Below are 15,720 nucleotides of genomic sequence, written 5' to 3'. Positions count from 1 at the left end.
GCAGGTGTTCCCCCAGCTCCCCGCGCAGCCCCCCGGACTCCCGCCGCGCGAGGAGGCCCTTCCTGGGGTGGGTGCACTCGCCGCTTCCGTCCACTGATACTCTCCAGGGGACCCCCGTAGATGATTTCCATGCTCCTAAGATCCCGGCTCCCACTCTACTTCCACCGGGGAGAATCTCCAGAAGGTCGAGGTCTTGCAAACACAACCAGCGCTTGGGAGGCAATGCATGTCTCGAGTTTTGGGATCTGAACGGCCTGGGTTCAACTAGGTTTTGTTTCTGCGTGATCTTGGGGTGGTGATTTCATTTGGTCCAGCCTTAATTTCCTCATTTTTCCGATGGAGGTAATTGGGAGAACCACATTCAGTGGTAAGGAAGAGTCAATGAATATTCTTAGGATCATCTCATCTAAGTTTTTTTCTTTTTTGTGTTGCGTTGTTTAGTACAGAACCTTTGCGGTCTCTTAAAGCTAGAGTTGAGGTTCTAAATTGTACATTAATTACAACCTACAAAACAAAATCACTGGCAAATAGATACATTTGGGCATTCGGGCAGGATAGACCTATGGATGCGTTGAAAGCTCAAAACCATTCTTCCCTTGCATAAGGGATTTAGAGTTTTTAGATTTAGAGTTCAGATCCGTTTTAGCAATTGAAACTGAATTGACAGGTCTCTGTGCTTTTCTTGGTGCTTGGATTAACCTGCTTTGAAATTTGAAGTAATTCAAAGGTAAGATGATGACTTTGGTTACAATAAAGTCCAATTAACCATCATAATTAAATCATTGAACCCTAGTGTTTTTGCAACTGTTCTGGACTTCATCTTGTTATATGAAGACCGATTTTAAATAAGTACTGTGATAACCTTATGTGGTTCTTTCATGGCCTGTGTAGTGTGCAAGTGGGATTACCAGTTTCCTTTGCGATGGGGCAGGGGGTAGAGGAGTTGAAAAAGAGGACCTCAAGAAAGTGCGGGTTATAGACTCCCATCGTATTCTCTGAAAATGTTATTTGTTCCACTTCCTTATTTTCTTACTTGTTTTCAGTTGAACTTTCTGTGATGTGTTTGATTCACATGAGTCTAGATTCAGACTTCCTCTTGGAATGTGTATTCTTCACTCATTAGGTGGTAGGGGACAAAGGAAAACTGCTTCACCATTGCCACACTAATGACTGTCTTGCCCTTCTGCAGCATTTCGTGCATATATCAGAACATTCTCTCTTCCATTGTATCATTTTTGTTGTTGTCTCAAATGCCTAATCTACAGAGACTTGAGTCATTTCCTTCCTGTTTTGAATATAATTAGGCTACCTTGAAATGTTGTGTGAACTTGAGCAGCTAGGAATTTGTGTTGCCTTTTCTGCAGAGCCCCAAAGAGTTACCTCTTTCTCGTAGGGGTCCTTTAAAGGTGCTGATGACTGCTGAGGCCTTCTCCCCAGAAAATGCACGTGTAGTTACTCTTTCATACAGAGCTCATAATTTCTTAATGGGGTCACAGACATTTCTGAAGTCCATTTGTGGTGTTCCTGGAGTCTGGGTAAGAAGCCCCAGCATAGAACATTTAGGTAAACTGGAAGGGTTTCACCCAACGTCATTCGTATGAGCTCGATTTTGATTTTACTGTGTTGTGAACATTCTAATATTTTTTCCATGGGATTCTGATCCATGATGTTAAAGTAATTCAGAACCTTGCTTAATGTGTCTCATTCCTATTTCATTTTCTCCAGGAACACAGTGAATCCTCTGAATGATATGTGAAAACCAAAGCTATGCTTCAAAATAGTTGTTTTTTTTTTAAAGTAGTAGTATGAGTACCAAACTACAAAAAGCAGTGTTCTTATGTATCTTTGCAGGGATCTTTGATCTTAATGTTTTCAGTCTTCGCATTTCAGAATAGCACAGTAGTACAGAATTATACTTCATTGAATTATTTTGTTTCTGTTTTATTTCATGGCAAACATTTAACCATGATCACATCCTAGTAAATATTTTACTTTTTTTTTTAAATGAATCTAGTTTGTTTTAAAGGTTTTGTTTTATTTTGAGAGAGAGCAAGTGTGCACCCGTGCATGTTCCTACACACGCGCAGGGAGGGGCAGAGGGAGGGAGAGAATCCCAAGTGGACTCAACCCCGTGCTGAGTGTGGAGCCTGATCTCACGACCCTGAGATCATGACCTGAGCTGAAATCAAGAGTCGGTCACTAAACCAAATGAGCCACCCAGGTGCCCCAAATCTAGTTCATTTTAAATAGATGATTCTCTGAGCTCAACTACCTGAAAACTCCACTTGAGATTTTTCACTATAGTAATAGTGTTCACCTGGAACAGTTGGTGTCTTAAGTATTGACAATCAAAAACCTTTTCCAGTTGTCGAGAATTTCAGCGGCCCCTTGAAAATATCCGAATGGTACTTAGAAAATAATTTAGAAAAGTTATAACAGCTGACATTACTGAGTACTTACTATATGCAAAGAACTTTACCCTTTATAATAAATGCCCCCTACTCTGAGCTATGCTGTTATTCCCATTCGATCCATGGTGACGATGCTCAAAAAAATAACTTACCTGAGATCATTGTGCTGGAAGTGGCAGAGTTGGGCTTCCAACCCTGGACTGCTTGTCTCCAGAGCCACCCTCTCAACCACCACACCCTTGACTCCCAGGATTTGTCTCTGATTGAAATCTCGTAACTTTTCATTATATGGTTGGAAAGGATTTGAATAAACTGTTAAAAATGGTAAAGATGGTGTACATGCATTTTAGAGATTTTTGTGGACATTGAAGAATTTCTAAATATAGCTCTTAGACCAGGCAGCTTGAGTGGTACCTATTGTCACCCCATTGTGAGTCTGACGAAATGTAGAAAGTCTGTTTTTATCTGGGATTTCTAAGTATGTGTTCAGTTTACTGGCCCAGTGTGGATTATTCTCACTGCTTACCAAGTGTGAATTATTCCTTGTCTCAAAGGATGTCTGCTGAAGCTCCATGGGACTTCGTGGGGAAAAAGTATTGTACACGCACCACAAATATTACTCACTTTTATTTTACATCTTTGCCTCTTTGAAGCTGCTGTTACTCCAGCTTCTGTTCGTTCAGATCAGTTGCAAGGTGGGACTCGGCAGTTTATTTGAAACGACTAATGGATGTCAAAACATTTTCTAGCAGGGAAGGCCAGGTTCCTCAGTGTGTCCTCTGAGCCACCACAGCCAGGCAGTTTTGTTGTTGTGTTGCTTGCAGCCTTCTGCCAAGCCTAGAGCCATGCAGAGGTACGGCAGTAGATTAGGATGCAGTCTCTTCAGCACTTAGTTTAGATCATGCTTTGTGGATTATTCACTGACACGGCTATGTTATCTTACTGTTTGTGGAGATTGGTTTGAAATGTTTCATCCATACCCTCTCAGTTTGCTTCTCTTATGTTGAATGAAGGAGCATGCATCTGAGGTGGTAGATCACATTAGGGCTACAGACTGTGGCCCTGGACCAGAAAGGAGACAATTGCTTATTTAGGGCTTCAGCTCATGTGTTTAATCTCCATTAATGTGGTACCCAATCAGCCAAGATAGGTGGTATCATCAGACAGGCTCACCAGCTTGGTATGTTGACTAGCATTCTAACACAACAGGAATGTCTTGTTTTTTTGAAAAACCAAACCTCAGTCATCTTTGGCCATCTGGCAGTATAGCAGCCACCTGGTATCCTCGCCACTGAGATGTCATTCTTCTTTCCAGATCCTTCCTGGGCATCAGTAAATAGGGGGACTTTTATATGTGACGAGTGCTGCAGTGTCCATCGGAGCCTAGGGCGCCACATCTCTCAAGTAAGGCATCTTAAACACACACCGTGGCCTCCCACGTTGCTGCAGGTAAAGAGTAAGAATTCTCATGGTTTGTAACTTGAGCTTTTAGGGTTCATAGTTTTAGCAACTAAAATTTCTCGTACTATACTTAAATCTTACAAAAATGTTTGAATCATACCTGAACAGAGGTGCTGTGCCTATTAGTGCTGTAGGTAAGAACTGAATTCCTCATTTAAGATTTTTTCCCCTCCTAACAAATAAATCTTGTCCCAAAAGCTCAATTATAGATAGAAAAATAATTCCTAAAATTTCTTGGTAACGTTTCACTGCTGACTTTCTGGACTGAAATTGTTCTTAAACAGTCTGTCTTTTCCATATACCACAATAAATGTTTCTGAAAGCTGCAGTCTCCCATCCAAGTACTAACCAGGCCCGACCCTGCATAGCTTCCGAGAGCAGATGAGATCGGGCGCGCTCAGGGTGGGATGGCCGTAAATTTTCCTTACGTTTCCTGCTTTGATGGAAGCATGGACTGAGATTCCTCCTCAAAAATCTCAGAGACATCTGATTTAAGTTTTCTTGAAATTCTTGTTACCAATTAGACACCAGATTGGGTTGACATGTTTCGATTGAGTGCCCGACACCCTGCTGAGTGTCAAGTGAGCTCTTTGTTTTATTTGGGGTCGAATGTCATGTCACCTGTACTTCTATTTTGGGGTGCATTCTTCAAGTTCTATTTGGAAGTCAGAATTAAGCATGTGTTTCGCCTTCATTTGTCTTGAGTACATATTTTACTAGATCTGTGGCAGCTGCTCAACATGTCCCTTAAACTTGCCTATATAAACCAGCGGGCCAAAACAAGTGGGTTTGGGTCTCTGATGTGACAATGTCTCCACCAATGGAAAACAAACAGATGGGGCTGTGTCAGGAGTCATGCTTTGAAATGAAATTGGGAAGTATGGTTTATTAATAACTTTTGCTCAGAAGTTTCTAACAGCTCCTTCACATGTGAAAGTGGGTGTTTACTGCTCTCAGGTCTCTGTTTACAGATTTCATTATAGGGCCTGAAGAAAGTCCAGAGATGAGTAGTTTAAAATGCCAGGCTTGACCCTAAAAGAACAATTCCGAAAGTATGGCACATGAACCACTCAAGAGAGATGTAGGTAATACTCAAATATTTATTTTAATGGTTACATTATTTTAATGTTTATAGGAAAACTTTAACTAGCACATCAGGCTGTAATTGCTAGTAAAAGTTTTTAAAAAGCGAGTGGCTTTAAAGGAAAATCTTAGTTAGAAAGTCTAGACAGTACATGGGTTGTTAAGAATCTTGAAAATAGTATTTGAATGATCAGGCTTGGGAAACACTGCCCCAAAGTGTCGAAGTGCTCTTCCTTCATAATCTGTAAGAACAGTTTAATCAAACACTTTTAGGTACTTAGCCATCCTTCTGGTCAGACCTGAATCCTGCATATAAGGTTCATCTTTCTCATTCTAGAATCAGAAAGCAATGATTTGTAGGACATCCCCATCATGCTGATATTTGCAGTAGGGCTTGGTTTTCCCAGTTCAGTCACTACAATTTCCAGTGAATATTTGTGGAAAGAAATTAAAATATGATTTTATACTGCTTGGTTTTAGATGGTTGAAACCTTGTATAATAATGGTGCTAATTCTATATGGGAGCATTCTTTGCTGGACCCTGCCTCTATTATGAGCGGAAGACGTAAAGCTAATCCACAGGATAAAGTACAGTGAGTGGAATGTTTATAAATACTTTTATTTCTTCATAACCCATGGGGCCCACTAAAAGGAGTGCAGCTACTTTGGACCAGCCTCCACAAGGCGGCACAGGAGGTGGTTACACTCCAGTTGTGCATTGAGCTCTTCGCTATTAGAAATGCAGAACAAGGCCGGGCACAGAACACCATCTCTTTTGCATGGTTGCACAGCACGAGTCAGTGGCTTCTCCAGTTTGAGACTAAAGCTTGGAGGCTGTTAGTGTAATCAGATTTAAGCTTAGGTGCTCAGACAAGAGGCAGTCAGACCAGAAATCTCAGTTCTGGGCTCCAGTCTGCCTGATGCCTCACCTGTAGGATGGGATGTAATGCTGCTTCCTCACAAGGCTGCTAGGTCAATTAAGAAAATTACAAAGAAAAGAGAGAGGCTCTAAAAAGCAAGTACTCTGCAATCCTGGCCATTAGAATGACTAATTGACATTTTGAGACTTCAGGTCTTAAACTCCTGCTGGAACTTATTCACTATTGTTCATTTTCTTCTCAAGTAGGGGATACGGGTCACTTCCTCTTCTTTTTACAGCCTAAAGAATGGGGAATGTTACATCTGAACTGCAAGTAAACTTTTGTTTTCTTTTCTTTTTTTTTTTTTCCTCGAACCAGTCCTAATAAAGCGGAATTCATCAGAGCCAAGTATCAGATGTTAGCGTTTGTCCATCGCTTGCCTTGCAGGGATGATGACAGCGTGACTGCCAAAGACCTTAGCAAGGTGGGTCACACTTTTTAAAATCCTAAAACTGCTGGATGAAACAGTATATTGTTTTGTTTGAAAAAAACTTGAGGAAGAAAAGAAAAAACAAAAACTTTCTGTACTCTAAATAATTAATAACAGCCTTTTTTGCAGTTGGTTTCATCTTTAATTTTAGTTCAAATGGCAGCCATTCATGTTAGTGGAGGTAAAAGGGCAAAGAGGAAAAATAAGTATGTATCTAGAAAGTGATTTGTGTTCTTCAGATATGGTTTTAAAATTATATTTCTGTAAGTTTTTTGTTTAACTTTGAAATAGGAACCATCCTTGAGTTTGTTTCTAGAAGGGACTAGGGAGTTCGAGGGACTTCTTTAGGTTTCTGGGCTGCATACTGAGTAGGATCTTCAGGAAGCAGGATGACTCAAAGCTGTAGTGCTTGGGATTCTTTATTATACTTGTAAAATGAGTAGATGGTTTTCTTTATGTGGGCCTTTGCATGTTTTTGAGAGATGCCATGAAAAATATGCATCTTTATTTTTAAAGCACTGCTCCTTAGGAAATGTTCACACAGAGCATGGGCACTCACAATCAGAATTTTAAACTTTACACAGAATATATATAACTGTTACTTCTGCTAATTAATAAGGCTTGTCATGGGTTTTTTACCACAACTTAAAAATATTAAATACATTAATTTTAAAAATAGGATGTGGATATAGATGTTGGAGTAGATTTCTGTATTCTTACAATAATGGTTATTGCATCTTGGACAATTCTGGGTTAGACTTGAAGAAAAGAAGTTCATCTTCTGCATGTGTAAGAGCTTCTCTGCAGTGGTACAGAATTTGATATACACAGGCCTTTTTCCCACCCTGTAAGACTTTGTTAAAGTATTGTATACAAGGCCAAGAATGGTGGAGAGGGTATGCTATAAGGCAGAATCCTGTAGTTTACACAGTGTGGGATACGCAGCCCTAAAGCCCTAGGTTCAATAATAACAACAAATAATAATGATTATAATAACAGCAGCTGTATTCTTTGAGCGTTTCCTGTGTACCGGGCTCCATGCTAAGCACTTTGTTCTATCATCGACTCCCTACAGCAACCCTGTGAATAGGTGGCATTGTTATCACCATTTTAGAGCTGAGAAGACTAAGGTTCACATTGCTTAAAGAACTTCCACAAGGTCACACAACTTGAAGGGTGTATTGGTTTGAACTTCAGGTCTTTGAGACTTCAGAGTCCGTTCACCCACCTTCTCATACCGCCTCTCACTTCAGGTCTGGTTGTGCCACTTAGACAAATCATGCATCTGGGTGGATTGGCCTTCCCAGCCCTTGTTTCCTTATCGGTAAAGTAGACCTGGCCCCACCTTAGAGCCCAGGGGTAGTTGTGACCAGTGAGGGAGAGAGGGCTGCTTCCACCTTACTGAGCTAAATGAAGATTGATTATTACTAATATAACATATACTAAAATGACCTGCCAGCAGCTCTGGTATACCATTCTTTACTCTTTTAACAGATATTTTTTTTGGTTTGTGTTTTTCAGCAACTCCACTCAAGCGTGAGAACGGGGAATCTCGAAACCTGTTTGAGGCTGTTATCTTTAGGAGCACAAGCCAACTTCTTTCACCCTGTGAGGAAAGCATGAATTGATTCAGATATTAAATTGAAACTAAGTGGGTTGTGTTTGTGTAGCCTTTAGTTTTATTTAATTTGCTTTTTTGTCTACTTTTTATTAATATTTCTCAGGAAAAAGGAAACACCCCACTCCACGTTGCCTCCAAAGCAGGGCAGATTTTACAGGCAGAATTACTGGCAGTATATGGAGCAGACCCAGGCACACAGGATTCTAGTGGAAAAACTCCTGTGGATTATGCGAGGTGAGAGACCTAGATTCTTGTCACTGCCTTGGTTAGGGATTATTTATGCTGGGTATGATTCATTGTTAGGTGGCTAAATTGTGTATGATTAACATTTAATCCCTTTAAGTTAAGGATTTACCATCCTATCATTTTGCAGATGAAGACACTTCAAATACGTATGAGCTCAGAGCCTGGCAAAGTCAGAGGAGGTAGAACCATTAACGAGTGTGCTTAGCTTCCAGTCTTTCACATGACTTCTAAAGCAATGGCATTTGAGCCATAGGCAGAGTCCAAAGCAAGTATCAAGAATTGCAAAACCCACTCCTCAGTTTCTTAATACGTTTAGTCATTGCTTGAACTTAAAAACAGATCTGTACAGATAGGTAGGCAATCAAACAAGTAATAGTAAAATGTTAATTGTAGGTTTTAGGCAGCAGACGTTTGAGTGCTTGCCGTAAAATTCTTTTAAGTTTCTTCTTGGTTTAAAAACTTTGTGAAATGCTGGAAAAATAAAAAAATCCATAAGTTAGTCTTGAATATCATTTAAACGATAGAAGATGGTTCATCTTTCCTTCTTTTTCCAGATTAACTTTTTATCAACTGCAAAGCACTCTATTCTGCAGAGGATAAAATGGGTGAAATGCCAAAACTGTGCCATCCCAGAATTTCTTCTCTTATGGAGGAGATGATTCATACATGCATGAAAGAGTTAAATGAGGCAAGATAATGTGGAATTCATTGCCAAAAAGGATAACTGGTCTTAAAAGGCATTTGTAAGGTTTCTTCTTTGTGGCCTAAGTCAGTCAGAAACTTCTTTAGTTGATCTTTGAAAAATGGGTTGGATTTGGGTATGTGAAGGAGGAGCTAAGGCATTCTAAGTGAAAAAGAAAGGCATGATTTAAGTTCAGGAGGGAGAGATGGACAGGGCATATTCAGCACAGCAGAGGACTTTACTGGATAGAGCAGAGTGTGTCTGGGAATAATAAGATCTTGAGGTATTGAGGAATATAGTATTTCCTGGATCTGAGACTCCACTGACAGTACAGGTCATCAGTTATCTCATATACCACTAAAAATGAGAACAACTCGGCTGATTAAATGATGATGTACCATCAATTGTAGCATACTTCCTGATTTCACAGCTGTTAAAAAAATGAGGAAAAAAGATATGTATCTCAGAAATCAAATGTGTGGTAGGTCGGTGGAATATCTTACAGTGTCTTGAATGGTGGGAAGTGAAAGTGGCAGAAACTAGACTTCAGCTTTTAAGGGGAAGAGAGCCCTCAGTACGTGGTACTTATTATCACTTACCTTGGAGTTTCCTCATGTGTACCTTGCGTATATTATAGTCTCTCAATGTGATAATTTATTTATATCCCTGGTTACTAAAAAGATTTCAAGCAGCTTAAGTATTTACTTCATTAATGAGGAAAGGCAAACCTCATGTTTTCTGTTACGTAAATTGAAGTTTAAGGAGGTGAAAGTAGCTACAGGTATGAGCTGTGCATTCTGTTGGTCTGTCTCTCCCTGAATTACAGACCTCGAAGTGGTTACTAAACTCTCATCCAGAATCATACTGGCTGCATCAGGAGCCTCTAGGGGAAAGACCTTCTTCAAAATATTGATGTTCACACTCATCCCATTCTTACTGATTCAGAATTCCCAAGGTTGGGGCCTGGATATCTACGTGTTTTTTAAAGCACTTTAGTTAATTTTTGAGAACTTCTACTCTAGACCATTTATTAGTTTTATTTTCTACCTCATTAGATGAAGTTATTCTTTATCTCTCCCATAAGTCCTTCATTTCCTTATTAAGTATTCTGTTCCATAAATTAATAAAGGAAGGGGGTAGTTCAGATTGTGAAAACAGTTTATAAAGGTGGGAATCAAAGTAGACCTTGACAGTTTACCTCACACAAAAGGTTGATTATTCTAAGAAGTCACATTTGGTAAATTGCTCAGGTGTCTTGGAAGCCATCTCTGTACTTTTTTATTCTAGAGCCAGTGACTGGGGAGGAATATAAATGGTACTTTGTTTTCTCTTGGTAGGCAAGGAGGGCACCATGAGCTGGCAGAACGCCTTGTAGAAATACAGTATGAGCTGACTGACAGACTAGCCTTCTATCTCTGTGGCAGGAAACCAGGTAAGTGAAAGGACAGCAGTCTCTCTGCACCTTCAGTCAGCCTCTCGAAAAACAAGTTGGAACACTGTTATCCAAGATCTCTCCTTTAACATATCCTTAAGAAAATTGCAAATAAGGATTTTATTTGAAATAACTGTAGCATTTTCAGTCATATGTGAAAGGTATAAGGTCAGTCAAAACACCTTGAATTTTAGTTTTTAAGACTTTAGCTCCAAAGGAGTAACTATTTCAGGAATCAAAGAGCATAACTGAACCAAAATTGAATATGCACCATAGTTCTTGTGCATAATGGGACTAGGAGTGGAAGAGCAGAGCAATAACTTACGTAGTTATTTGAAGAATTCTGCTATCTAAGGAATGGAAAAGAGTCCAAAAATGAATTTTGCCATTAGCCAAGTTTATTTATGAAGTAGAACTGGGGTCAGCAAACCATGGTCTGTGGGCCAAATCTAGCTTGTCACCTGTTTGTTTAAAGTTTTGTTGCAAGATAGCCATGCCCATTCGTTTACATATTGTTTGGCTGCTTTCATACTACTAGAGCAGAACTGGCTAACTTAGTCGGTAGTGCATGTGGCTCTTAATCTTGGGGTCATGAGTTTGAGCCCCACATTGGGTGCAGAGATTACAGAAAGAGAGAGAGAGAAGGGAAGGAAAGAGTAGGTTGAGTAGTTGCAACAAAGACTATATGGCTACAAAGCAAAAAATATTTACTGTCTGGCCCTTTACAGAAGGTTTACCAATCCCTAATTAGAATATCCACATACACCTATACAGTGGTTCCCTAATCCGGTTGTATGATGGAGTTAAGAGCCTCTGGTGTGATTCCAGTTCCCTGTGAGATGGGGTAAGCACACCCCACCCTTTGTTTTCTGCTAAATAAAATGAAAAACCCTGGACCAAAAGCATGGAGTAGCTATCTAAGGACTCTGCCTGGTGGATTAGGGAACTCAAAGTACCATCAAGCTGGTGGTGAGTGTCCTGTTTATTTTACTTCTGATACGGCCTTTGTGATAGCCTGAAATCTGGAACTATATAGCAGGTGCAAAGAAGCCTTCTCTCTCTGGTCTACAGAGCAGTAAATGGGATCCTATAGACAGAGAATTGGGGGATTCCCCTGAGGTTTTTTTTTCCTCCTCCTTCCTTTTCCCCCACCCTAGCCCCTAGGCAATCGTGTGGCTGCAGCAGCAGCAGCACAGCTGCCTAAATCTCTGACCAAAAGCGTGAGGAGAATCCTGATTGCTTTTACTTATCTATTCTCTCACCACTTGGCCCAGGAGGCAGAGCCTAACCTGGTCAGGTGCCTGCTAAAAGAAAAATATTAACATTCTCCATAGAATTTAAAGAAGACTCAGCATCTCACAACATAATACTCAGAATGTCTGGGATATCAACTATAATTACTTGACGGAGGAAGAACCAGGAAAATCCCAAAGACTTGCAGGGGAACAGGTAGTCAACAAATGCCAACCCCAGATGACACAGATGTTGGAATTATCAGACAAAGACTGAAACAGATAGTAACATCATGCTTTGAGAAGTAAGTGTGAACGTTCTTGAAGCAAATAGAAATATAGAAGGTCTCAGCAGAGAAACAGACCCAAATAGAAATGCTGAACTGAAAAATACAATAACTAAAATTTTAAAACTCACTGGATGGGCTTAATAGCAGATTGGAGATGACAAAGAAAAGAGTCAATGAATTTAAATAAATCACTAGAAATTACCCAGTTTGAGCAACAGAGAGAAGGAAGAGTAGGAGGAAAAAGAAACTGAACACAGGGCCCAGGGACCTATGGGACAATATCAGAAGGTCATGTTTGTATCCTCAGACTCCCAAAAAGAGATCAGAAAGCTTGGTGCGGAAAAAATATTTGAAGAAACATGGGTTCAAAACTCTAAATTTGGCAAAAGACATAGACTTCAGATTTAAGAAGCTCAGAGAATCCCAAATAGGATAAACTCAATGAAATCCTTACTCAGACACATGAAAATCAAAGTGCTGAAAACCAAAGACAAAACATTTGAAAGCAGCCAAGGAAAAAAATGACAACATATGAAAAGACAGTTGTTTGAATGACTATGGATTTTAATTGGAAACAGTGGAGTTGAAAAGGAAATAGAACAATTTTTTTAAAGTCCTGAAAGAAAAGAACTATCAGTTCAGAATTCCTCTTCCAGTGAAAATAGACTTCAGGAATGAAGGCAAAACAAAGACATTTTAAGTTAAAGAGAGCTAGTTGTTCTAACAGAAATGTGAAAGAAAGTTCTTTGGGTAGAAGAGAAGTGATACCAGAGGGAATCTGGAACTTGAGTGAAATAAGAGCAACTGAAATGATAAATACCTGGATAGATTTATATAATAGACAGTTTTCCTCCTAAGTTCTTTGAGATATGAGACAGTTTAATGCTTGTCTGGTGGGGTTTTCAGCGTATGTCAATGTGATGTATTTGATAAGGATGACATAAAAGGGGAGCAGGTAAAAGAAATATGGAGGTAAGGATTTTACATTCTTCTTAAGATGGTGAAATATTCTAAGTAGACTAAAAGATTGTGTATACTATAATGCATAGTACAACCCTTAAAAACAGACTATACAATGATAGGTAGTCAAAACCTCTAGAGATAAAATGAGATGTTAAAAATTACTCAAATAACAAAAGATACTTCAAAACATTCCAAAAAAGAGAAAAGGAGAGAAAGAGGAACAAAAACCCGAGGCCCAAACAGAAACTAAATAAAATTATAGACTTAAATCCAAACATATTAATAATTACATTAAATGTTAATGATCTTAAATGTACGAAATAAAAAGCAGAAATTGTCAGAACGGATTTAAGACAAAAAAATGAGCCCTAATAAATATATGCTGTCTACAAGAACCCACTTTAAATATAACGATAGAGGTAAGTTAAAAGCAGAAAGGTATAAAAAGATATATCCTGCAAACACAGTAAAAGAAATCTAAAATGGTTATGTTAATATCAAAGTAGACATTGAGGGCAAAGAAAATTAGCGGGGATAGAGAGGGACATAACTTGGTGATAAAAGAGTCAATTTTCCAAGATGTAACCATTCTAAATGTGTACACACCTAGCAACAGGGTTTCAAACTACATGAAGCAAATTTTGATAGAACTAAAAGGAGAAAAGGTCAAATCCACAATTTTTGTATATTCAGCAGTCTTCATTTAGTAGTAGATGGAACTGGTAGATAGAAAATCTGCAAGGATATATGGGACACTTGGCTGGTACAGTTGGTAGAGCATCTGACTCTTGATCTCGGGGTCGTGAGTTCAAGCTCCACATTGGGCATGGAGACTTCTTAAAAGAAATAAAATTTAAAAGAGGAAAATCAGCAAGGATAGCAAACTGGAACCAAACCATCAACCAGCTGCATCTAGTTGACATTTATGGTGTGCTCTACCCAACATTATCGGAATACACATTCCTTTCAAGTACATGTTGAACATTCACCAAGATAGACCATATCCTGGGTTATAAAACAAAGCTTAGCCAATCTAAAAGAATTAAAATCTTACAGAGTATATTCTCTGACCATAATGGAATTAAGCTAGTAAAAAATAATAAAACTATAACTGGAAAATACTCAAATGCCTGGAAATTAACAACACAGTTCTAAATAATCCATGGGTCTAAGAGGAAATCTCAAGGGAAATTAATATGGGATGCAGCTAAAGCAATGCTTAGAGGAAATTTTAGAGTATTAAATTCTTACATTAGAACACAAGAAATGTCGGGACGCTTGGGTGGCTCAGTTGGTTAGGCGTCTGCCTTAAGCTCAGGTCATGATTCCAGCGTCCTGGGATCAAGTCCCACCTCGGGCTCCTTGCTCAGCGGTTAGCCTGCTTCTCCCTCTGCGTGCCGCTCCCCCTGCTTGTGCTTGTTCTCTCTCTCTGTCGAATGAATAAATAAAAATCTTAAAAAGAACACAAGAAAGGTCTCAAATCCTCAACCTAAACTTTCGCCTTAAGAAACTATGAGTTTCTTACTGCTTACTCATCCAAAAAGATGAGTAAAATAAACCCAAGCAAGCAGAAGGTAGGAAATAATAAAGATAAGAGCAGAAATCAATGAAATTGAAAAAGGAAAACAGAAATCAATGAAACCAAAAGCTGATTCTTTGAAAAAAAATCAATGAAATTGATAAATGTCTAGCCGTATTATAAATAACTCTGTGCACACAAATTAGACAACTTAGATAAAATGAACCAATTTCTTGAAAGCCACAAACTACCAACCACCTACCCAAGAAGAAAGAGATAATGTAAATACATAATATTACATTTTAAAGAATTTGAATTTATACTTTAAAATATTCCATTAAAGAAAACCCCAACCCAGATGACTTCACTGGTAAGTACTGTGAACTAGTTGAAGTGGTGTTGCCATGTAACAGTTCAACAGATATGTTTTATGACTCATGTGATTTGCTAGCTTTGCTATTACGATTTTTTTTTAAGATTTTATTTATTTATTTGACAGAGAGACAGCGAGGGAGGGAACACACACAGGGGGAGTGGGAGAGAGAGAAGCAGGCTTCCCGTGGAGCAGGGAGCCCGATGTGGGGCTCGATCCCAGGACCCTGGGATCACGACCTGAGCCAAAGGCAGATGCTTAACGACTGAGCCATCCAAGCGCCCCCTGCAAATATGGTTTTTAGTGTTAGGAATTCGCATTTCAAGTTTTGCACATAAAATGAGACTATCCTACCAAACATTTGAAGAAGAGATAACATCAATTCTATATGGTATTTAGAAAATAAAAAGGTAGGGAACATTCTGAAGTCATTTTGTGAGGCCACCATTACCCTGAGACCAAACCCAGCAAAAATAGCACAAAAAAATAGCCCTCGTGAACATAGACACCAAAATCCTCAACAAAATGTTAACAGATTGAATCCATATATATGATATATATATCATAATCAAGTAGGGTTTCCAGATGCTAAAACTAATTAAATACGTGAAAATCAATGTGATTCATCATATTAACAGACTAGAAAAAGAAAACCATCAGTCTTACCAGTTGATACAGAAAAAGCATTTAATACAATTCAGCATTCATTCCTTCATGATAAGAAAAAACTTAGCAAACTTGGAATAGAAGGGACTTCCTTAACCTGATAAAGAGTATCTGTAGAAACCCACAGCTAACATCATCCTTAATGATGAAGCATTGAATGCTTTTGCTTGAATATCAGGAACAAGGCCAGGATGTCCACTCCTACCATTCCTGTTCAGCATTGCACTGGAAATCCTAACCAGTGCCATAAGGGAAGAAGAATAAAAGGCATACAGATTGAAATGCAAGAGATACAACTAATCATAAATAAGATGGTTTCAATGTAGAAAACCCCAAGGAATCTACAATAACGTTCTTAGAACTAATAACTGAGTTTAGCAAGGTTGCACGA

General features: G+C 39.0%; 1 protein-coding gene across 15 annotated transcripts in view; it reads left to right on the top strand.

Moving 5' to 3' along the window:
- The window catches only part of GIT2 (GIT ArfGAP 2), a 48,655-nt gene that overhangs the window by 564 nt on the left and 32,371 nt on the right, over positions 1 to 15,720 (top strand). For 13 of the 15 annotated variants that reach the window (XM_036085949.2, XM_036085944.2, XM_078060877.1 and 10 more), the window contains exons 2-7: positions 3,727 to 3,860; positions 5,436 to 5,548; positions 6,194 to 6,299; positions 7,827 to 7,913; positions 8,030 to 8,160; positions 10,192 to 10,286. In XM_036085949.2, the coding sequence (XP_035941842.1) occupies positions 3,727 to 3,860; positions 5,436 to 5,548; positions 6,194 to 6,299; positions 7,827 to 7,913; positions 8,030 to 8,160; positions 10,192 to 10,286 (666 nt within the window). Of the gene's footprint in view, positions 1 to 3,726; positions 3,861 to 4,843; positions 4,958 to 5,435; positions 5,549 to 6,193; positions 6,300 to 7,826; positions 7,914 to 8,029; positions 8,161 to 10,191; positions 10,287 to 15,720 lie in introns of those variants that run through there. The other 2 variants (XM_078060873.1, XM_078060875.1) reach the window with 2 other exon arrangements.

Source organism: Halichoerus grypus, chromosome 13 (assembly GCF_964656455.1).
Source record: "Halichoerus grypus chromosome 13, mHalGry1.hap1.1, whole genome shotgun sequence".
Taxonomy (NCBI): domain Eukaryota; kingdom Metazoa; phylum Chordata; class Mammalia; order Carnivora; family Phocidae; genus Halichoerus; species Halichoerus grypus.
Note: the sequence above shows the minus strand (reverse complement) of the source record. Positions and strands in the feature narration are given on the sequence as shown.